This window comes from Cephus cinctus, unplaced genomic scaffold (genome assembly GCF_000341935.2).
Source record: "Cephus cinctus unplaced genomic scaffold, Ccin1 Ccin1_scaffold0596, whole genome shotgun sequence".
Taxonomy (NCBI): domain Eukaryota; kingdom Metazoa; phylum Arthropoda; class Insecta; order Hymenoptera; family Cephidae; genus Cephus; species Cephus cinctus.
Genome location: NW_014333242.1, coordinates 97,396 through 118,031, shown reverse-complemented (window position 1 = coordinate 118,031; position 20,636 = coordinate 97,396). Strand labels below are relative to the sequence as shown.

The 20,636-nt window shown below is 38.3% G+C and overlaps 5 protein-coding genes across 14 annotated transcripts; 3 read left to right on the top strand and 2 right to left on the bottom strand.

The window, feature by feature from the left end:
- Window positions 1-36: 36 nt before the first annotated feature.
- LOC107268874 (chondroitin sulfate synthase 2) lies at window positions 37-3,103 on the bottom strand. The gene is made up of 5 exons (XM_015742084.2): window positions 2,181-3,103; window positions 1,807-2,114; window positions 859-1,725; window positions 598-781; window positions 37-522 (listed from the first exon to the last, which is right to left on the bottom strand). The coding sequence occupies exons 1-5, from the start codon at window positions 2,824-2,826 to the stop codon at window positions 221-223; spliced, it is 2,307 nt and encodes a 768-aa protein (XP_015597570.1). The 5' UTR covers window positions 2,827-3,103; the 3' UTR covers window positions 37-220.
- Window positions 3,104-3,521: 418 nt separating this feature from the next.
- LOC107268871 (flocculation protein FLO11) lies at window positions 3,522-10,981 on the top strand. 2 transcript variants are annotated; one of them, XM_025086159.1, is made up of 5 exons: window positions 3,522-3,866; window positions 4,226-4,368; window positions 4,440-4,592; window positions 4,708-5,084; window positions 5,157-10,981. In XM_025086159.1, the coding sequence occupies exons 2-5, from the start codon at window positions 4,248-4,250 to the stop codon at window positions 8,898-8,900; spliced, it is 4,395 nt and encodes a 1,464-aa protein (XP_024941927.1). In that variant the 5' UTR covers window positions 3,522-3,866; window positions 4,226-4,247; the 3' UTR covers window positions 8,901-10,981. The 2 variants fall into 2 exon arrangements, with proteins under 2 accessions (XP_024941927.1, XP_015597566.1); XM_015742080.2 differs by having other exon boundaries at window positions 3,523-3,866; window positions 4,247-4,368.
- LOC107268881 (COMM domain-containing protein 3) lies at window positions 9,943-12,673 on the bottom strand. The gene is made up of 4 exons (XM_015742096.1): window positions 12,515-12,673; window positions 12,174-12,445; window positions 11,811-12,100; window positions 9,943-10,074 (listed from the first exon to the last, which is right to left on the bottom strand). Exons 1-3 carry the CDS (start codon window positions 12,642-12,644, stop codon window positions 11,930-11,932), a joined length of 573 nt encoding a protein of 190 aa, XP_015597582.1. The 5' UTR covers window positions 12,645-12,673; the 3' UTR covers window positions 9,943-10,074; window positions 11,811-11,929.
- Window positions 11,994-16,079, top strand: LOC107268877 (facilitated trehalose transporter Tret1). 8 transcript variants are annotated; one of them, XM_025086172.1, is made up of 7 exons: window positions 11,994-12,129; window positions 13,121-13,256; window positions 13,386-13,646; window positions 14,321-14,390; window positions 14,465-14,600; window positions 14,662-15,152; window positions 15,221-16,079. In XM_025086172.1, exons 3-7 carry the CDS (start codon window positions 13,558-13,560, stop codon window positions 16,019-16,021), a joined length of 1,587 nt encoding a protein of 528 aa, XP_024941940.1. In that variant the 5' UTR covers window positions 11,994-12,129; window positions 13,121-13,256; window positions 13,386-13,557; the 3' UTR covers window positions 16,022-16,079. The 8 variants fall into 8 exon arrangements, with proteins under 8 accessions (XP_024941940.1, XP_024941941.1, XP_024941939.1 ...); XM_025086173.1 differs by lacking the exon at window positions 11,994-12,129 and adding an exon at window positions 12,675-12,798; XM_025086171.1 differs by lacking the exon at window positions 11,994-12,129 and adding an exon at window positions 12,752-12,886.
- A 1,354-nt stretch (window positions 16,080-17,433) lies between these two features.
- Window positions 17,434-20,507, top strand: LOC107268960 (pickpocket protein 28). 2 transcript variants are annotated; one of them, XM_025086166.1, is made up of 12 exons: window positions 17,434-17,679; window positions 17,765-17,907; window positions 18,040-18,230; window positions 18,303-18,453; window positions 18,559-18,704; window positions 18,789-18,924; window positions 18,996-19,259; window positions 19,330-19,441; window positions 19,506-19,562; window positions 19,742-19,898; window positions 19,973-20,079; window positions 20,157-20,507. In XM_025086166.1, exons 1-12 carry the CDS (start codon window positions 17,622-17,624, stop codon window positions 20,474-20,476), a joined length of 1,842 nt encoding a protein of 613 aa, XP_024941934.1. In that variant the 5' UTR covers window positions 17,434-17,621; the 3' UTR covers window positions 20,477-20,507. The 2 variants fall into 2 exon arrangements, with proteins under 2 accessions (XP_024941934.1, XP_024941933.1); XM_025086165.1 differs by having other exon boundaries at window positions 17,653-17,907.
- The last annotated feature ends 129 nt before the right edge of the window (window positions 20,508-20,636 follow it).

Sequence of the window (20,636 nt, the reverse complement as noted above, 5' to 3'; positions counted from 1 at the left end):
TATTTCTCTCTTTGCTGAAAGTGTATTAGAAAGTTGTCAATGGTATAGAAAATATTTTTAACTTTTACATCACAAGATAATTGTTTGACATTGAATAATACAATATTTTAGTCCCACGATGCAATGACACTGGATATTAATTTAATTAGGAGTTCCATTAATAGATTTATAATACTACACGTACGTATTATAATACGTGTCGTTATGATCATCACCATCATCATTGACTACTTTGGTATTCTAGGATGAGTTTGGCAAGTTGACCGCGATGACCAAGGCGGAAGCTACGTTCCCTTATGCATTTTTTATATGCGACGTCGCTGCGCGTTCCGGCGCAACTGACGTCCTTGTAACGGATCTTGAGAGCCGGTTCTACGGCGCGGAAACAGTGAAGATCGCTGAAGGATACAAACATGTCGAACAAGGATTCTATGAGGGTCTGAGAAGATAGCTTCAACAACTCTGGAATATCCTTGTCAGTTCTTACTAGAGGAATCGAAAGTGGCTCTATGGTTTTGCGCACTGGAATGAGTTTAATTGAATGATTAATTAAAATTTGTTATTGGCATCAACCAATGGGAATATTCAATAACTCACTGGTTGTGTAATCTTTGGCATAAAAGCTGATACTCTCAAAATTGGTATCGTCGTATCTTCCATGGTTTCTCGTAATATCCATCTCTACGTGTTTGATATCTTCCGCGTAGGCTATGTCAGGATGATATCCCGTGAAGGGGATGGGACTAAAGATTTGCCACTGGCTGATCGTGTTCATTCGTACCTGATTACGCAAAAGGACACTGTAAGTCATAAAGTGATGGTTCGATTATGGAAGTATTTAGAAAATCTATGGCTCACTCTGTTCAAATAGTCGGATCTTAAGTCTATCCCGGGATCCGTGAAGAGGATGAGACTTTCTGCTGTAAACTTCTTCACGGACAGGTCAGCTATTGCGATCCTGAGCATAGGATCCAATTCAATAGCAGTAAAAGCAGTTGGTAATCGTATGGAAAGCCAGGATACTTTTGACTGATCCTTTTTGTATTTTTCAGTTAATATCAGTGCTAATTGTTTAATATCGTAGAAAACGTCCTCCTTTCCTCTGGAAAGCGCTGACGGGTCATATAAAAGAACTACCATAAGAAAAGTTTTATCTTTTTTCTCCATACAGTTCTCAGCGTATTTCTTCATAAAGGTGAGCGTTTCCGTCTTCTTCTGAGGATTCGCCATCAAGATCATGTTGATCCTGGAGTTCTCAGTAACATAGGGTACAGGAAGGATCTCCACCTTGCCTAAAGGTTTGCAGACTTCGACGCGCTTAATAGACTCCTTTCCAGTGGATAATTCCGTGAAACTGATATCTAGGATGTAATCCATTCCCCGGGAAGCATCTAACTTCCTATAGCCGTTCACCAGCTTCTTAAACTTCAATTCTCCGTCATACTTATTTTCGATTCTCTCGACGGCAGTTTTTGTCACTTGATCTACGTCCATCTTGGTGCTACCATGTAACTCTCGTAAGATGTCCATATCATTCTCCAGAAATGTATGGGTCTCGTTAAAATACGTCCAACGGAGAACGTCGAAACGACCTGGTGGTTTGTTTCCTGGTTGATTACCAACTGGCCAGGATACATTACGTTTGTCTTTCGGTCCCAAATGTGCTGTCTTCAGTATGACCTTGCGTAATTCAGAGATTTTCTTCTGGACTTTCGCTAGTTCCGTCTAGAAGATAGTTTAAAGGATGTAACTAGAGTTAGTAGAGTTAGAGGATCTATTTGCTAATATGACTCCTGGGAAACTTACCGTGGCGATATAGGCGCTCATTTTGTACACCACTGTGTGGTCGTAAATTGGATAAATTGAAACAGAATCTGCTATGTTACTATTAGCTATTAGTTTAGATAGAGAAGTTTCAAAATGGAAAGTTGGATCCAATTTTTCTGAGTGGAATGTCTGCCCCTGACTTGTACTTGTGCAGAGAACAGGTAATGAGTGTACTATACATCGGCCAAAGTTAATATCATCGGAGTCTGAATATGTATTCTTTACACACCAATCCAAATTGGTTTTCATTTCTCGAATTATAGAATTGCTTAATAAGATTCCAGCATCTAAAAAAGAGATTACATTTATCATTTGGATATTACTTGTTATTATTCAAATAGCAGTATCAGTACCCAGAGAGCAGTAGGTTTCTGTATCTCCAGGAACACCCATGTGAATATCCTGACTGACACTTATTTTATTGACAAGCTCAATAAGTCTTCTCGCATTAATATAACTTGCATCTTTTATCAGGTAATAATAGTCGTAGTCCTCCAGGTAATTATCAGTGATATATTTCATGATATGAAAGGGTTTTAGAATACTACGTGTGTCAGTGAACCCAACAATACCAGGTAGTGAGACATTTGGTTTGGTACCTTCAGGTATCGAGATAAAATATCGCACCTTATCAACCAAGTGTGCTATTGTTTTATTCAGTGCAACTCCACGACTATGTAAATACTCTCGATTGGTTATCACACCAACAAAGAGTTTATCCCGAATTCCAAGCTCGGTGGAATAATATCTTGGTCTCACAAAAACCTTGGGAGTCTTTTGAGCATGCTGTGGCTTCCCTTCAATATTTATTTTAGGCTCATACTCATCATTGAAGTTATGGGTATCTACCATGTATGGTAGAGAATCTGATCCTTCGTGGCATTCATCAATCTCAACAGGAGCAAAGAACAAACTTAGACTTAAGCCCATGCATATACCAACGATTAGGTATAAATTACTCCGACAGTGTGAGAATAACATCTTAATAACTGCAGACATTATCGTATATGCAGGATGTTTTCTTTAGAGACAGAACTGCGTCTTCTCAATCTTATATCGATAATATCAATTAAATGTGAATAAAGCTGTCAAATGTGCTGTTTTTACGTACAACATTAAACTGAAATAAAAAAACATGCTTCAGCAAATAATTGCTCAATATATTGATCAAATTAAAGAATTCGCTTAAGTGCAATCTTTTCGTGATTGCTCCCCTAGCGTTTCTCTATTACTCAGATCTTAAAAATAGAAAATTCACGATGTAACCTCACTTCTACCTTTGCAAACGCGGCCATCTTACCGCAAGATCGGTTCGGATCGATACTTAACCAATCAGCATTCATCCTGATGATCGCTAGTTGTCCCAAAAGTATGAAGACCATAATTCGTAAAACCATTAAGAAGGAATACTGTCAGTAACAATATATAGCGCAACTCCAAGTGAGAGAAAGATATAATCCATTCTATATACATATGTATTACATTAACAAAAATAATATAATTATACATATAAAAACATGGTCAACCTTATATAACGTTACATCCTGTGCAAATTTTGTAACAATTTAACTATCATCTAATGCTTTTTTGACAATGAAGACTCATAAAAGTAAACCTAAAAATATTCAACTCTGTCTTACATTAATCATTTATTTCATATACGATATACTATCTAGCTTGACTATAATGTTTATGGCAAAGACCGCCTGATGTTTTCCGCGCGGTACCTAGTACGATTGTTTATCCGCCATTTTGTATTACTGGTGTACGCGCAGTTTTCGCTGGCACATTTTCTCACCGATTTTATCATGAGTCCCAATCGCTAAAAAACTCAGTTTCGATATCGCCCTCAAGTGAACTAGTGTTCTAGCAAATAAAAGCCCGCAAAGCGCACCATGTGAAGTGCACTCCTTAAAACGGGTGACAACGCTATGACGAATCGTGACAAGTTGCCTCAAGTTTCGACCCAACTTTTCCTGACTTTTTGAGGCCAAATGGCCATTTTCAAATAAACCGAACAATACTTGAGCGCTCCACAAGTAAGTCTACCTCAGAATTACTACCTGAGTGCTATGAGATTAATATACAATATGGTTATCCAATTTCGGACATTAAAGTTATTTTGAATTAGCATTTTACGATGTCAATATGGCTCTTATCGTAATGGCTAGTCTGTACAACCTTTCACTGCATTTCTTATGCAAAAGTAACGACCTACTGTTTCAGAATCATTGTTGGAGTAAAATTTTGTTACTGTCATACTTTTAACAATCTACAACTCTATAAATCTACTTTTCTCACTACTTTAAGTCCCATTGCCTAGTTATTCTGATGTATCAATAATCTTTGAGTCTGCATATGTTTTTGGAGCATTTGACAGATTTTGTACATTTGTTAGATGGTTTTATATCCCTTATAGGATGTCTGGTCAGAGTGGAGGACACCGGTTGCGGCTCTCGAAGCTTAACGAGCAACTGACATGCAAACTGTGTGGTGGATACTTCATTGATGCTACCACGATCATAGAATGTTTACATTCATGTAAATATTTTACTTATTTGGAAATTTTATAATAGCATACAGTCAATTAATGGCATCATGATTCTTTATAGTTTGCAGAAGTTGCATTGTGAAGTATTTGGAAAGCAACAAGTATTGTCCTATCTGCGAGGTTCAGGTGCACAAGAGTAAACCATTACTAAACATACGGCCTGATCATACTTTGCAAGATATCGTGTACAAGCTTGTACCAGGATGTTATCAAAGTAAGTTTTATATGGACAATTGAAACTGCATCATATAGTAATTAAAGATTAATCAATATCGCGTGGTTACCAAGAGAATTTTAGGCATTAAAAAGTCATTTAATCCTTGGTGTAGATGAGATGCGATGTCGAAGAGAATTCTATACCAAACATCCGGAGGCCAGAAACGAGTCAATGTCACCGGAATCTCGTGGCGAGCCAACAGAATCTCACATATACTCGCCGGACGAGTCACTGAGCTTGTCATTGGAATATTATAATCCCAATTTGAAAGAGGAGTCCGACGATGCTTCTAAGGAAACCTCACCGAAGCCGTTACCGAGACGGTACCTTCGGTGTCCTGCAGCCGTGACGGTTTTTCACCTTCAAAAACTTATTCGAGCCAAGTATGGACTCACCGACGCGCATCGAGTGGACGTTATGTACAAAGAAGAGCCGTTGTGCGGCAGCTATACGTTGATGGACGTAATGTACATCTACCACTGGAGACGGGTAAGTTGTTCACCTCCTGGTGAATAGAATTGAACTATAAACAATTCTTAATTGCTGGGAACCTTATTACAGAAAGTACCGCTTCATCTGAGCTACAGGATATTTGAGTCCTCACCAAAGAGGATCAAACTTTCAGACGACAATCCTGACTTTAAACAGTCCTTGTCGAACGCAGGTATTAGTCCTCTGGACTCCAAGGAGGATGGGTTGACGAAGCGCGAGTGGAAGGAAGTTCAGCTGAAGATATCCGAAACGGGTGTGATGAGCGTCACCGACATAACCAGTCCTGACAACAAGAAGAGTACAAAAATCCAAGATGCTGAAGATCAGAAAGGATCCGGTGAGATGGCCGAGGCTGTAAATAAATCCGACATAGTATTACAACCATCTGATAAGGATGGGGACGGGTTGAACTCGACGGAGCAAGGGAAGAGTTCCTCAAAAACCGACGAGATCATCTCTAAGGAGGCTAAGATGGTTGGTCAGGATGCTGAGAAAAGTATACCGTCACAAACCAACAAAAACTCTGGGGAACCTAAGGATTCTCGGGGACAGTCAAATGACCTTCAGGAAGCTAATGAGGCCAAAAAGACTCAAGAGAATATTCAGAAAAAGAGTGAAGATCTTCAGTATGACAAAGCTGACAATTCTATTCGGAAAATCAACAATCCCGATAAGTCATCATCAGCAACCAGCAGTCAGAAAAATTCTGAGGAGAAAAGCAATGCAGACTCGGTAATTGTCGAGGACAAGGATACGGAGGGTAAGCAAATCTTAACTAACAACAACGTGATTAATACCGAGGCGGCTAAGGTCGACGATCAAAAGATCACGAGTGTTAACGAGGTTAAAAGTACAGTGCCGCCTAGTGCAGGATCTAAGATCGATGCTCTCAGTGCAAAGCTTCAGTTCCAGCCCAAAGTGGGACAAGTGAACAATACGTACTCGAAGAAGACACCAAAAGATAAGAGGACAGCATCATCGGGACCCAGGAAGTTCGAATCTAAGGAAACGGTGAAGGTGGATCCTAAGGCATCGGAATCTGGTAATAGCAAAAGGACCAATTGCAATGCTAATAACAAATTAACCACTCCGGTTAACGTAGTATCAACCCAGTCTAAGACAACGGCAACTCTATCTAGTGCCTCGCAGACAAGCTGCCTCCTGGTGTCTTCAGCGGCATCTGCTACCTATGTAACTGCACCGTCTGCGGCGGTGTCAAGCATACAGAACTCTTCATTGGCGGACAATAGGAACACAGTACAAAGTACTCAAAGTACAACTGTAAACCTGCAACAGACTTTAAATTCACCGGGTCAGAGAATGAGCTTCTCGGAGCAGAGTTTGACGACTCCTGGACAGAGATCTTCAACGTCTACGACTGCCTCTTCCAGTAGTGTCACTCAGAAGATGACTTTCTCTAGGAACAGCAGTTTACCGCCTTCCAGTGAGAGCTTGGCGTCCATTGGTTTGAATGTCTCAACGGCGATGATGAATATGGGTCAGGGTTGTCCCACTTTCCCTTACACAGTCCAGGATTTGGTGAGCAATAATATGCTCAAGAGTCCTTCGAAAACTTCTGGAGTAGGTGCTGGACAAAAGTCGACTTTAGTATCCTCTCAGAATACTGGGATTTCATCCACTGGCTCTGGAGGTCAGCCTTGTTCCTCACCGTTCGCTATACAGACCCCCTCGATGAGCATTTACTCAGTGTCTACTTCTACGAAGAATAATGTATATCCTAATGTGTCCGAGGGTAATAACACGTTGGGAAAGCAAACTCTGTCGAAGGGTGGGTTTGAAATGAGTAATGCTTACTCAGTGCCACCATGTCCGGATGCCATACCGATATCTTTAATGAAGCCTACGGTCAGAAAACATGAAGTCATTGCTAAGGGCACCAATTTGAACGAGATTTGTGCAAAGATTGGTACATCAGGATCAAAGATCAATGACATTTGTGCTAAGATTGGTGAGAATTCAAAGGAGAAGAATAAAGCTGAGACTCGTAGTCGTCCTGAAATCCCAGATCTTTTGAAAATTGCCAGGAAGACTCCATCGACCTCATCCTCGGGGGATGTGGTTGTTAAACATATTCCTAACATACCTAACGTGCCCATATTCACTCCCAGCAATAGCCTGGCTAACACTGAGAGTAAGGGTTCTTACCAGTCTAAAGACACTGGCAAAAGTATGATTTCCTCAACAACAACATCACAATCCGGATCTAGTTCCCATTCCTCTCAGAAGATACCCTCGTTAAAGAAACAGAGTCAGCCAGTGGGTTACAAAACACTCAAAGATCCACCCAAGACTTGGAATCCTACCTTGTCTAAGAACAATTATGTGGCAGTAAAGAATCAGACCAAAGAAATGCAAAATCAGTCCCAGGCAGCATCTACGTCGGAGTCAGGAAGTTCTAAGCCAATACCGTCGAAACCGGCGAAGATATTCAAGATGAGGAACATGCCTAGATACTTGGGTAATCCAGCATCCGGTGTAAAGCCTATGTATGGTATGTCTAACGAATCAAAGGATAAGGAACAGTCATCCTCTGGATCTAAAAACTCCACTCTGAACATGATGAAGATTGACCCGAAGACGCTATCCCCAATAGTGTCGACGGTGAACTCCCCTATAGTGTCGCCACCTCCGTATTCGCCGAATGCTAGAAGTTATCAGAACACACCCTTCCCTAGGGATATATGTCGCACTACGGGCTCACCTATCTCGCCTAGGAATTCACCGGTTAATATGCTCTCCACAAATCCTTTTATACCATCACCAACGCCTAATACCAATCCCAGGTTGATATACTCGCATTTCCCACCACCGTTTCCCGATGCCAGCAGGTTCCCAAATCCTCTAATCAGGACACCCATAGGAATACCTTCTGCGAGTGCTTATCACAGCAGCTTGCCACCCTCGATAAATAAACTATATCAGCGCACGAATTACATACCGCAGACTACGGCGTATTCTCCGGTAACCCAGCCGCCTACGGTGCAAAGAATACCGCCAAGCACTCACTCCTCTTCGCCAAAGTCTCCGAAGATGTCCTCGTCCAGTGCCAGCTCGTCGTTCAATCTGGCCAAGACAGAGACGCAAACGTCGATTCCAACTTCGGTGGAAAATGTCGCTATTCACTTGGGGAAAAGTCAGGTCACTCAACAGGAAGTGAACTCAGCTTTTAATCTGTCAAAGAGTGGCACCAGAACAAGTGCCGCTTCTGAGTTCTTGAGAACGACGTCACCGGACGTTCCTCAGAGTCCTAAGAGCACTACATCGAATTCCACGAACCAGGTCAAACAGCAGAGCACTCCCACGTCTTCGGGGAAGACTAAGCCGAAGCTTACCTTGGACATACCACCACCCGATAACGTTACTCAGCATAGAGTGAAGGACGAGGAGTCGCAGAAGGATTGCGACAGGACTAAAGATGATACTCAGGATAAGATTAAAGCTTCAGAAGGCGTCGCAAAGGTAGATGTCGAGGAAGTAACAGTCGCTGATCTGGAGAAGAACGAAAAGTCGTCAACGAAATTAAACGGCGAGGTTAATCCGGAAGTTCCCCCAACTTCTGGTAAAGCTAAAGATGATCCTGACACTAAGTCCACGGAGAATACCTCAGAGAGCAAGACCTCAAGTTCCAAGGAACAAACAAAAGCTACAGATGGTATTCCTCCCTCGAAGGAGTCCTCGGCGATTCCAGAGGAACAAAACAAAACCGACACTAAGAACGACGAGCTGGGAAAAAGCGGTGAGCAGATCCAGGCTAAAAAATCGGAGGCTCAAAGAAACAAAGCTGAATCGTAACCTAGGAATCGGCTTACTCGTGGATGATCTTCATTAGAAGTCAATCACCCTGGACCGCTCGATTCTATTACCGGTTGGCTGTACATTTCTGTATATAGTAACTGGAAATCTAATTATTATTTCTAAGTACAGTTTTACTAATTAACTTTTCAGTTCGATTTTAATCGTGTGTCCACCACGGCATTTCAGGAGAACTTGTGTGACACTTTGAAGGATAACACCTCAAATCCATGTCAAGAAATGCTCCTTTCTCATCCATATCACGTTATCATCATTTGGCCCAGAAGTTTCATAAATCTTTCAATAAATAATCAATTCATTTAATCTCTCATACATTACAATATCACAATTTTTTTCTCGTTTATGCGAATCTTTATTAGTCACTTCTGTGACTGTTATCATGGAGCATACTAATGACACGTTATCACTTATTATTTACCATTCGCTATTCTCAATGGTCTTGCGAGGTACAATCCAGTTTAGTGATCACCCAAGTTCTCGGGAGGAGCTTCGAATTAATTGTTGTCGCGACAGGCCGGCTTTAACGCAGTGTAATAATAATTAGTATACAAAAATTTCGTTGATTGCGCTTCAAATCCTGTCCCGACTTACATACGGATAAATATTAGCTGTTGATTTGTTAATAGAACATCCTGTCTCTGTGTACATTCATGTTAATTTTAATGAGTCTATCTCGACATTTTATCAATCGCTATCAAGACGCTGTTTCGGAACCACGACATTACCGGTAACATATGCAATGTAACAGGAAGACAGAGAAGAGGAAGAAGGAAGTGACTGATAAGAGGAAAAAAAGGAAAGAATAAGAAAGCGAAGGATTTTAAAAAAGGAAATCGAAGAAAATGGCGTAAGAAGAGAAATACAGGAAGTACGCGCCACAGGCTCACGTACAAGAATAAAATAAGTGAACGAGAAAGGCAAAGTGGTTGCGAATTAAATATATATATATATATATAATTATTATAAATATATATATATATACACACACACACACACACATTCAAGTGTTAGACGTAACTAATTAAATTAATATAATGTTATTTAAAGAAGGCATTTTTATATCGTAGGTTGACAAAAATTTATATAGTGTGCAGCCTCGAGTATCTTCAAAGGAATCCTCGATGGTTCGCCATGACCGGAAACAGGAAATGACCTGAAAAACATAATATATATTGCTAGAGGACAGTTTCCCAGATAAATAATACCACGTCTGATTCTAATTGTTTAAACGAAAGAATCTCGAGGACGCTGTTGTCCGGTGATTTCGCTTCAATTATAATTCTTTTCTCACAGGTTGATGATCAATTAATTACTGAAAATAATTATTTAACTAACAAACAGTATGTCCGTCATTGAGGACTTGGAAAATATTCGAGGTCTGAGAGGGCGGCGTAGTGAAGAGGAAATGTCCGAGGCCTTATCGTATCTTATATCGAATAACGGATATGGAACAATAAAAAGAAATTAATTCAAGAATCCAGAGAGCTTCTGGTAATTAATGGGAATGGGATTTCAGTATATTTATCGGTGATTATAACTAATGATGCGCTGTGATCGTGATATTTTTTTTGTACTCTTCACTTTTATTTGTCAGTCTACGGTTTTTATTATTTTGTTTAATCCCTGTCTTATCTTAACACAACAGCAAGTAGTGACTTTGATGAACAAATCAGAAACAAAGCTGGAGCAAGATATGAAGTCTCAACTAAGATATGAAATCTCTATCTTTCCTAATATCTGAGAAAAGGCAAAAGTGTTTAGTGAATAAGATCAGACACAAAAGGGATTGCAGAAAAGGAACAGTAGATTGTTTCTTTATTTTTTGGACTTTCAATTTTGAAATAAAACCCAACTTGTGCAGACGACACAGCGCAAATACGTAAAATTTGCGAAAAGCGATAAAATTTTTTAATTGTCACTAAATGACAGCAAGAATTTAATATACGATGAAAAATCACTTTTTTAGATCGGAGTTTCCCTCCGCCTTATTTGTATATAGTGTATCATTGGTTAAAGAAGTTATATATTATACGATAATTAAAAGAATTATTAATTATTAATATAATGATAATATATATATATATATATATGTGCGTGTATATATATATATTTATCGCGTAAACACGTAACGACACATTTCATTTTTTAACCTACGTCCAGCACAGTACCCCGCTTTCCCTCGTTTTAAAAACATTTGTCAGATTTTTGGAAAGTTCAAGCAAAAAGATACGCTTTGTGCGAAAAATGTTCTTTTTCTAATAATTGGTTACACATGAAAGTTCAATTATATTTTTGCTGGAAAGAGAAAGAACATCCCTTAGTCCACGTAAAGATATTAATATTATAATTAATATATATATATATATATAGCCATATACAGGGTGTCCCAAAAATTCCTGACCAACGTGGGTTTGGCGGTGTTCGGGAGGCACCACTGATCACGAAAATGACCTTCCTTTTGTCCGGAAGGTCATAGTTTTTAAATGGGAGCAGGTCAAAGTTGACCAATCAGAGGGCGGCGTCAAGAGAAACGTAGGCACCTACGAACTCTGAGTTTTCTTCCCTCGCTTTTGTTTCTTGGTGGTTTCGGGCAGGATGACGTCAGCCGAAGACATGCCTATTGGAAACAAGCCACCGAGAAACAAAAGCGAGGGAAGAAAACTCACAGTTCGTAGGTGCCTACGTTTCTCGTGACGCCTCGTTATGATTGGTCAACTTTGACCTGCTCCCATTTAAAAACTATGACCTTCCGGACAAAAGGAAGGTCATTTTCGTGATCAGTGGTGCCTCCCGAACACCGCCAAACCCACGTTGGTCAGGAATTTTTGGGACACCCTGTATATGGCTATATATATATATATATATTAATTATAATATTAATATCTTTACGTGGACTAAGGGATGTTCTTTCTCTTTCCAGCAAAAATATAATTGAATTACACCTGTGATTCCAAGGTTTATCTTATTTTACACTTGATTTGTTATCTTCAGGAACAAAATCTTGGCACTCAAGTATTGGCTATCTTCTCAACATGACGTACAGCATCCTTAAGTTTGTAAACTAATTCCTGTAACTGCTGTGTAGTGCATGTGAATTTGAGAAAGATTGTCTCACTTTGCTTTATAGTGCTCAGTCGTATATGGTATAAGGGCATACCAACTGAGTTTTCTGTGTTGGACTGTGAACATTAAATTATGAAAAATATAGGTAAGTTGTAAGAAGTTAATTATGTTAATTGTCTAAGTTAGAACCTTTATGCAATAATCCAAACACCAGGAAACGTCTACCACATGGGGTAAACTAGTCCCAATGTTTTCCAAGCATCTCTTTATTGTTGTTCTATACTTGGAATAAGATTCACAGATCTTGTCAATCCTTGGACCACTGATTTGCACACTTTGTAGATAGTTACTAAGTTTCTCCTTGTCGTAGCTGTGTCGACCTGCTTCCACAAGGAGGATGGTCAGGTCAGCGAAGACTGCTTTTATTATATCAGGCTTTGAGCCATAGATTTGTGAGACGCCTTGAACAAATTTTAAATCTGACGATTGTCCGTGAATTTCATTTTTCATAACTAAAACTTTATACTCACTTATGGCATCCGGTTTTTCACATACGTGCGAAATCGTTATTTCTACCAGCTTACCAAACGTCTCATCACTTATTACATTAACATTTTGTAAATAAGATAGACCCTTTATTGTTCTCTTTGACAGTTCCATCGTATTGAATGCCTAACCTGTTAGGTTAGGAAAGACAGGGAGACTCAGCAAGTTGCCATGCTTGTTTAATAGATAATTTTTTTTCATATTCAAACTCATACTTATATGTTCAAACAGACCGTGGTTCAAACTGTTGAATTATGATTGAAATATGGTAAGAAGATAAATGGGAACATAATATCCAAACAACATCAAATGAATATAAAATAAAATACACTAATAATATAATTGGAGCTCACAATGTGAGTGTGCTCCACATAAATACCTAAAGTATAAAGTACTTATTATTTAACTGGCCTTGGACTCAGTTTATTTGATTTTTGATATTATTGCTCTTGTATTATGAATTTATGGCATTAAGATATATATATACATATGTATGTATAAGTTGCTTTTATCATGGAATTTATTGTAAGGAAAATATAATGAAGGTCATTGATATTATCACTATCACAAAAATTCCAATTTTCTTCCAGGAACATATAGGCATGGTCTCTTTAATAAATCTAACTAAGCTATTCTGTGATTAGAATCATGCCTATACATTTTAATGATGTGAATTGTATTTGAGCAGCCGAAGACACTTTTTTCAAGATCTTACATAATCATAAGGTATGCTCAGTTTCTGTAAGAACATAGAGTTGTATTGAATATTTTTTACTTATAATATGTTACCAGTTAATTAACATTATTTTTATTCAAAATTTAAGTAACTTGTATACTTAACTTGTATTTCTATAGTGAGAAAAAGACAAGAAGGAAAAGAAGAACATAGGTGTGGCAAGTATTCATGGCTGGAACATACTGCTCTCATTGATTTATTTTATGAGCATCTCCTTGAACCTTTGATACAAGGTCAAGTGCTTGGTTTAACAGTTTAACATCTACTCATATTTTCACTCAGTTCAACACTATGAACTGCAATGAAGACAACCAGCAGGAATCTGACAGATTCTTTAAAGAATTCAATGATCAACTGCAAAAGGAAACTAATGAAACTGGGTGAGTATTGTATAACACTTCTGATTTATTCGACATAATTATTTATGTTTGTAAGCATATTCATAAGTGAAGTAGTAAGTGACATTATCGTTACATTTTTATGTTTGAACTTCCCATTGCACATGTTTCTTATTATAAACAGTAGTCAACTGGGAATATTTATCGCAGTAGATATAAAGCAACAAGTATGTAATGCAAAATCTTTAGTGGAAACTAGATTCCATGACATAAGCAAGGACTCCCACATACCTTTTACTTAGTATATCAGGGACAAAATAGGCGGGAAATCAAGGTCGACTCCGTTTAAGTAATTTTATGCTTCAATGAAGTAAAGGAACCTGTACACATTACAACTAATACTTATTCGTATTTATAGTCGATCCACGTATTCAATGTGTTTTATTGACAGTTTGCAAGCAACGCAATCCTTAGGAAATGACACGTGGTTTTCTATAAAATAACGTAAATATATGCTAAGATAAAATTATAAAATGTAATTAGTGCAAAACCATACGTATGTATGTATGCATGCTTTTTAACGAACGTTCTATACAGTGACACGTGTGCCTTACTAAAGAGTTCATTCTTTTCGATCGATCAAAAAAACACATCGAACTCGTAGACTGACTATACATATTTAGTAATACTAGTACTAATAAAAAAAAGTCTTTCAGTATTTTCTTACCAGCGATGATTAAAAACCGGACCACGTTGAAACCAACATTTAAGGATGCAATACCCCAGGTAATGTGTCCATAATTTCTATCAATTAAGCGTATCGAAATGTCCATTCGTCTAACACGTTTTCATGATTGCAGATCATCGCAAGTTGTATCATACATTGTATAGTCATTCAAGGAGGAATTAATATGGCTTATAGTACAGTATTGAACAATGGCCTACAGAAAGCGGAAGGAAAGCTACGAATCTCAAAAGATCAGGAATCTTGGATAGGTAAATTATAAATAAATCACAATTTAATTTTAGATTTATTAATTGTTTAACAATCTTATAGCAAGTCTGGTAACAATATCTTTGCCGATCGGATCTCTCCTGACTGGTCCACTAATGGATAAATTCGGTCGAAAGAGCATATGTTTGCTGACCTGTATACCAGCATCGATATCCTGGATTCTGATACTCTTATCGAATTCCATCAGTACCATTTATGCAGGCCGTGTGATAGCCGGTGCCTCAGCAGGCTTGTCGACAGTAGGTCTGGTCTATGTCTCCGAGATTACCCATCCTCAGCTGCGAGCGATGCTTCTCTGCCTGAACTCCGTCTTCGTATCTTTAGGGATTCTTATAACCTGCTGTCTTGCCGTTTGGCTTAGATGGGATACCATGGCAGCAGTTTTTCTTGTCTTAAATTGCTGTGTGTTCCTGGCGCTCTTCATTGTACCAGAAAGTCCTTACTGGCTTATGTGCTTTAGCAACGGGATGCTCAACGAGAATAGCACAGGGAGAGCCGAAAAGAGTCTCAAGTGGTTGAACAGAAGGGAAATAGTGAGTTCCTGAACTTATCGGTAACACTGTGAACCTGAGGTGTTTTTAACGAATGTCCTTACTTACAGATATACGAGCAGGAATACGCTCGGATTAAAGAGATCTCCTCCACTCGGGTAATGAATGCGGAGTCGTCAAAGACATTGCTCCAGTCCATCAACTTATTCTACAAAGAACTCATGTTGCCTACAGTATACAAGCCAATGTGCATACTCTTCTTCCTTCTGCTGCTGCAGCAACTATCCGGCGCATATGTGGTGATCTTCTACGCGATATCCGTTTTCAAAGAAATTGGTGGCACCTTCGGAGCTGGTCTCGACGCATACGGTGCACTGGTGATGTTAGGTGTGATACGATTCATCATGAGTATTCTGACGGCCTATTTTAGCAAGCGCTACGGGCGTCGTGTACTCTGCATATCCAGCGGTCTCGGGATGACCTTCTCCATGTTCTTCTCAGCAATGTACATGTACTTAACCTCCTCGTGCGACGAAAACGGTACCGTCAAGCAGACGATGGCTAATCAGAAGTGGCTTCTCTTGGTTATTGTACTCTTTTACGTGTGTACAAGCTCTCTGGGATTCGTGGTAATACCCTGGACCCTCATAGGCGAACTCCTGCCCATATCGGTCCGCGGCACGGGCAGTGGTCTTATGGTGTCCTTAGCTTATATTATGATGTTTGGCGTCATCAAGAGTTATCCTTATGCCATCGAAGGGATGGGTGGCCAGGGCATATTTTTTTTCTTCAGCTTCACTTCCCTTCTTGGTACTAGCTTTGTCTATTTCTTCCTACCGGAAACACTCGGCAGGACATTCACGGAAATCGAGCAGTATTTTACCACCAATAGAAAAACACGTTCATGTTAACTCCATAATAAGATGCGATGTTTCTTGTAAATAAATACGAAGTTATTTTCATATCTAATTTTTTTAAGTATTAATTTCTTAACACTTTGCTGACCGATCACAAGTATACTCGTGCTTGCACTTACATTAATTCATATAGCTTTTAAGTCTGAAAGCAATATAGGTCTCGGGTACACGGAATAGTTTTGGCTTGAAATAGCTGGAAGCAAAGTGTTAAGTTTTCCTGTGACCACTGCGAGTGTGAGAGAGAGAGAGAGAGAGACACTCTTGTGAGTCATTACGTGCTTAAAACAAAGACAGACATGCCAAATGAAGGGTCTCAGAATGTTGTAATGATCATCAGATATACGTATACGTGATATTAGTAAAATAATTGATTAATCAATTTAATTCTAAACGATCAAGTGAGTTCTTCATAATTTCTTGCTGCTGTCCGACTTCACGTCTGCACAAATTGTATAGAATGAATTTTAGGAATAATGAATAAATTTATTGGAATGGAAGCGTTGTTATCTATCGAATAAACATCGTTAAATTATTGAAAGGTCCTTTGAATTCCATTTGTATTATTTATGTACTCTAAAGTGCCTGTGATACAATCGATGGTTTTGTAAATAGCCAAAAAAGAATCAGTAGGTAAAAATTCAATTTTGCCCCAAAACCTCCTACATTACTATATTTTTATAATGGCGATGTGTCAAGTAATAAGACTAAAAGAGCAAAGTATATAATAATTAATCCTAAGATCTTCATTAACGATGTGCCTGCACGCGACTATCAAATTATACTTAATACGATTAGTGCAAATTTTATTATGGTAACCTTTTTCCGTATATGTATTATATAGTGTGTATTACTGACGATAAGTAATAGATGATGTGTCTAATGACCTTTTATTATATTAAAACGTCAATCTAAAGTTAATATTTCCCACGACCTTCAGTAATACTTTATGTGGCTATGGCTTGTTTCTGTTAAATGACTTTATAATCAGTTTTAGGTAACATGACAAACTCAAGTTCACTGGATGTGTAACAATTTTGATACGTCAGTGAAAATTTTTGAATCCCACGAGAGACCATACTGATCCTTTTTATTCGTCGACAAATATTATTTTAAATTGTACGTTGAACAGAGGAAATACCCTTTACAATTTATCTAATAATGTTACCCATGGGACAATGGCTACAGAAATATATGCATACAGGCGACTTCGAGCTTATTTACTTAACAGTAAATGGAAAAACAGACTGTATTAATTATTAAAGACGAGGCAAGGAGTGGGGACCATTGATCATCCTGAGTAAATGTGGAAACTTTAATATGAGCCTTTCTAGAGTTTTACAAATATCGTGGACGAGTACACAACTTTTATACCATTATACGTAGTTTTCCCTATTTGACTTTGACACGCTTTAAATACCATCCCCGACTATACGCTGTTAATGAGAAACCTTCGGTCTCGGCAGTTGGAAAGCTTCGCTTTATTTGGTTGGATGTACAATATAATTAGTCGGAGGTTGTAATTGTGAAAATTTCAAAATACTTGCTATGGTGACATCATTTATATAAAAAAGATTCAGGCATTGAAGAAAAAGAAATGTATAACACTGGAAGGAATATACATAAAAATGGTAATTGGCAGTTCCGTCAATCAGGTAGGTATACCGACACCGAATTATAATTTTTTTCTTTGCTTTTACTTACGCTATAACGTAACTGATTTTGTTACTTTTCTGGTAGAAAGACCAAAAAAATTTGGTAGACCAATTATGCGCAACGGGAAACTTGATTTTCGCAATTACTGTGAGAACACAAGTCTTCATGGGTTTCGCTATATAATAATGTCGAAGTCGAGTATTTGTGAAAAATTGATTTGGCTTGTGGTGAGTAAAATGCAATGATAAAAAAAAAGAAAAAAAAATTATACCGTTACAAGGTTTGACAAGGTCACTTGGTTAATAATTAATTCGCTTTTCCAAAATTTCTCACCTCGCTTAGTTTGTTGACTTTTACAGATATGCTGCTCAGGATTTGCCTTTAGTGTCTTCATGATGTTGAGAGTGTGGCAACGTTTTTTGATAACTCCCACAGTTACCACCATAGACACCACCACGAGTCCAATATGGAATTTGCCATTTCCAGCAGTGACGATTTGCAATTTTAATAAGGTCTATCAACCCCATGCAGAAGTATTAGCCAACGAGCTGTAAGTGAAATTGGAATTGGTTAAGATTGTGAATTATTATTAATAAATGATTTTTCTCTCTCACTCACCAAGAATGAAATATGGATTCAACCAGACGGAGATAGACAATTTTTTCATATCTCTACCAAAATTAATTCGATCCGAGGATGTCGCAAATGATTATGCTCCAGTGATGCGTACTTTGGCGCATTTAAATATCCCAACGGAAGAGCTGATGTTGAAGGTCATGGGATACATTTAGCTGAATTAATTTAGTGGATCTTTAGATCGAATCATAGTGCTCGATCCATATGGTTTATGTTATTTTTCATTTCACAATTTTTTGTAGTTGATGCAACCCTGCAGTAAGTTACTGGTAAGATGTGCCTGGCTTGGACAAATATACGATTGCAAAAAATTGTTCAAAACAGCTAAATCAATCGAGGGCTATTGCTGCTCCTTTAATTACCATGCAACAATATCACTGGAAAGCTCGTAAATAATTAAATAATCAATTATTTAATCGTCACGGATTAACAATAACAATATTCAATATCACAGAAGTTTCTTTATTTATAGTCACGCTGACTACGATCCGTCCACTGTAATCAAATCTAGCGTGAACGCCAGTAAATCTATTACCAAAGAAAATAATGAAAATCTCATAAACTATCAAGACGAATTTGAGTGGCTGCCAGGAAAGGAGGAAGTTCTTGTGATTGTCAATGCTGATATCCATTATTTGTATTAATCTATCGATTACTGATTCTTAAATTAATTCCCTAGATGGCACCTGGAGCCGGAAGAGACGTTGGTCTAGCGGTTGCTTTGAACGTTGAAACCAAATATTATCGCGGTTCCATAAGACCATACGTAGGGGCCTCAATATTAATTCACAGACCGTTCGATTATGCGGAAGTCGATCTGCAATCGACCGTGGTGGAGGATGATACTGAATTAGCAATAATATTATCAGGAACTATTGTGGAAAGTGTCAAGAGTGTACGTGACCTTACGTTGGAGCGTAGAAATTGCTGGTATAGCGATGAAGTACGTGCGATTTCATTTCCGCGATTTAATATTAAATTCATATTCACCCCGTACTTGGAATTCATTTCAGATGAAACTGCGGATAACGAACAGATACAGCTTTGAGTCTTGCGTTACTGAATGTAAATTGAATTACATAATAAAACTCTGTGAATGCGCACCGTTTTATTATCCAAAGATATGTAAGTACTAGACGAAACGTTACACCAGATGATTTTTCTAGGTTATGAATCGATTGTGTTACAGACGACAAAGTGAGAACCTGCGGTCTTATGGATTCTACTTGCATATGGACTTATCAGAGTAAGTTAACGTTTATTTACTATATTATTAACCCGTCAGCAGGCACGTCATTGCTAACGTCTCACTCTCACTCGTAGCGTGCCTTCTCGCAGGTTATAAACCCTTACAGTAATCTAGATTCAATTAAAGCAAAGCAATCAACAATACGATTATTTATTTATAATATAAATGAATGACAGGAATGTTATCCACTTTGCATACAATCGGCACTACCCACTCAACAAATAATTCGTCTTATGCCGATTGCTCGTGTTTGCCGCAGTGCAGTGGTGAATCTTACACGTTTAACACGGAACACGCAAAGCTGATGGACGTACAATACGATTCCGCCAATTTGTAAGTCATTTTGAATATACTAAATCGTACAATAGAAATGATAAGTATAAATCTAAATAATTATTTTGCCTCAGCCGTGATATGGTGATGCGAAATCACTCTATGGTCTTCGTGAACTTTCGTGACATCACGTGCCTGAAATACCGGACCCAGTCATTAATGTCTTGGGATGATGTGCTTGGTGAGTTTAAATAAATTTTTTTTTAATATCATAAAAAACATAGTGACTTAAAACACTATAGTGTATCATTCACACAGCGTCCTTTGGTGGAATTTTTGGTTTGTGTCTTGGTGGATCCTTCATCAGCGTCGTCGAGCTGCTTTACTATATCGTGAAAAGAATCTTTTACGAGAGCTCGAGGGAACTAAAGTCTCAAAGAAAACAGGAAATTGTGACGACAGATATTATCACTCGATCAAGGCGCAGGCCAGTGGTCAGTACCTCGCCATATTGGAGCAACAGGACATTTGTCAAAAAAGATTTTGACGGAGAAATCAATTCCGTTGCTCTGCACGATATAAAACGGTACAAACGTGACGTAAGGAGAAACGTACTTACGGCAAGGAAACAATGGTAACGTAATTTACCAAGTTAACGGAATTAAGGTAAATCGTTGATATTTAATTATAATTATAAATAACGTGTACCATGATGTTATACTGCATCGTAATTTTAATTCAGATAATTTAACCGTACATTATTATCAGTAATCGTCACATCTGTATTTGTGTATCAAT

What these genes read in the sequence shown, in the direction of transcription:
- LOC107268874 (XM_015742084.2), bottom strand. Translation starts at nt 2,826, where the DNA reads ATGTCTGCAGTTATTAAGATGTTATTCTCACACTGTCGGAGTAATTTA. An exon ending in TGAGCGCCTATATCGCCACG is followed by an intron (nt 1,726 to 1,806) that starts GTAAGTTTCCCA and finishes ACTATCTTCTAG; the next exon opens with ACGGAACTAGCGAAAGTCCA. An exon ending in TGCCAAAGATTACACAACCA is followed by an intron (nt 523 to 597) that starts GTGAGTTATTGA and finishes AACTCATTCCAG; the next exon opens with TGCGCAAAACCATAGAGCCA.
- LOC107268871 (XM_025086159.1), top strand. Translation starts at nt 4,248, where the DNA reads ATGTCTGGTCAGAGTGGAGGACACCGGTTGCGGCTCTCGAAGCTTAAC. An exon ending in CATAGAATGTTTACATTCAT is followed by an intron (nt 4,369 to 4,439) that starts GTAAATATTTTA and finishes GATTCTTTATAG; the next exon opens with TTTGCAGAAGTTGCATTGTG. An exon ending in TGTACCAGGATGTTATCAAA is followed by an intron (nt 4,593 to 4,707) that starts GTAAGTTTTATA and finishes TCCTTGGTGTAG; the next exon opens with ATGAGATGCGATGTCGAAGA.
- LOC107268881 (XM_015742096.1), bottom strand. Translation starts at nt 12,644, where the DNA reads ATGGAACTGTCAAAGAGAACAATAAAGGGTCTATCTTATTTACAAAAT. An exon ending in TGAAAAACCGGATGCCATAA is followed by an intron (nt 12,446 to 12,514) that starts GTGAGTATAAAG and finishes AATTTGTTCAAG; the next exon opens with GCGTCTCACAAATCTATGGC. An exon ending in GTTTGGATTATTGCATAAAG is followed by an intron (nt 12,101 to 12,173) that starts GTTCTAACTTAG and finishes TAATGTTCACAG; the next exon opens with TCCAACACAGAAAACTCAGT.
- LOC107268877 (XM_025086172.1), top strand. Translation starts at nt 13,558, where the DNA reads ATGAACTGCAATGAAGACAACCAGCAGGAATCTGACAGATTCTTTAAA. An exon ending in AGATCAGGAATCTTGGATAG is followed by an intron (nt 14,601 to 14,661) that starts GTAAATTATAAA and finishes ACAATCTTATAG; the next exon opens with CAAGTCTGGTAACAATATCT. An exon ending in GGTTGAACAGAAGGGAAATA is followed by an intron (nt 15,153 to 15,220) that starts GTGAGTTCCTGA and finishes CCTTACTTACAG; the next exon opens with ATATACGAGCAGGAATACGC.
- LOC107268960 (XM_025086165.1), top strand. Translation starts at nt 17,653, where the DNA reads ATGGTAATTGGCAGTTCCGTCAATCAGGTAGGTATACCGACACCGAAT. An exon ending in AAAAATTGATTTGGCTTGTG is followed by an intron (nt 17,908 to 18,039) that starts GTGAGTAAAATG and finishes TGACTTTTACAG; the next exon opens with ATATGCTGCTCAGGATTTGC. An exon ending in CGGAAGAGCTGATGTTGAAG is followed by an intron (nt 18,454 to 18,558) that starts GTCATGGGATAC and finishes AATTTTTTGTAG; the next exon opens with TTGATGCAACCCTGCAGTAA.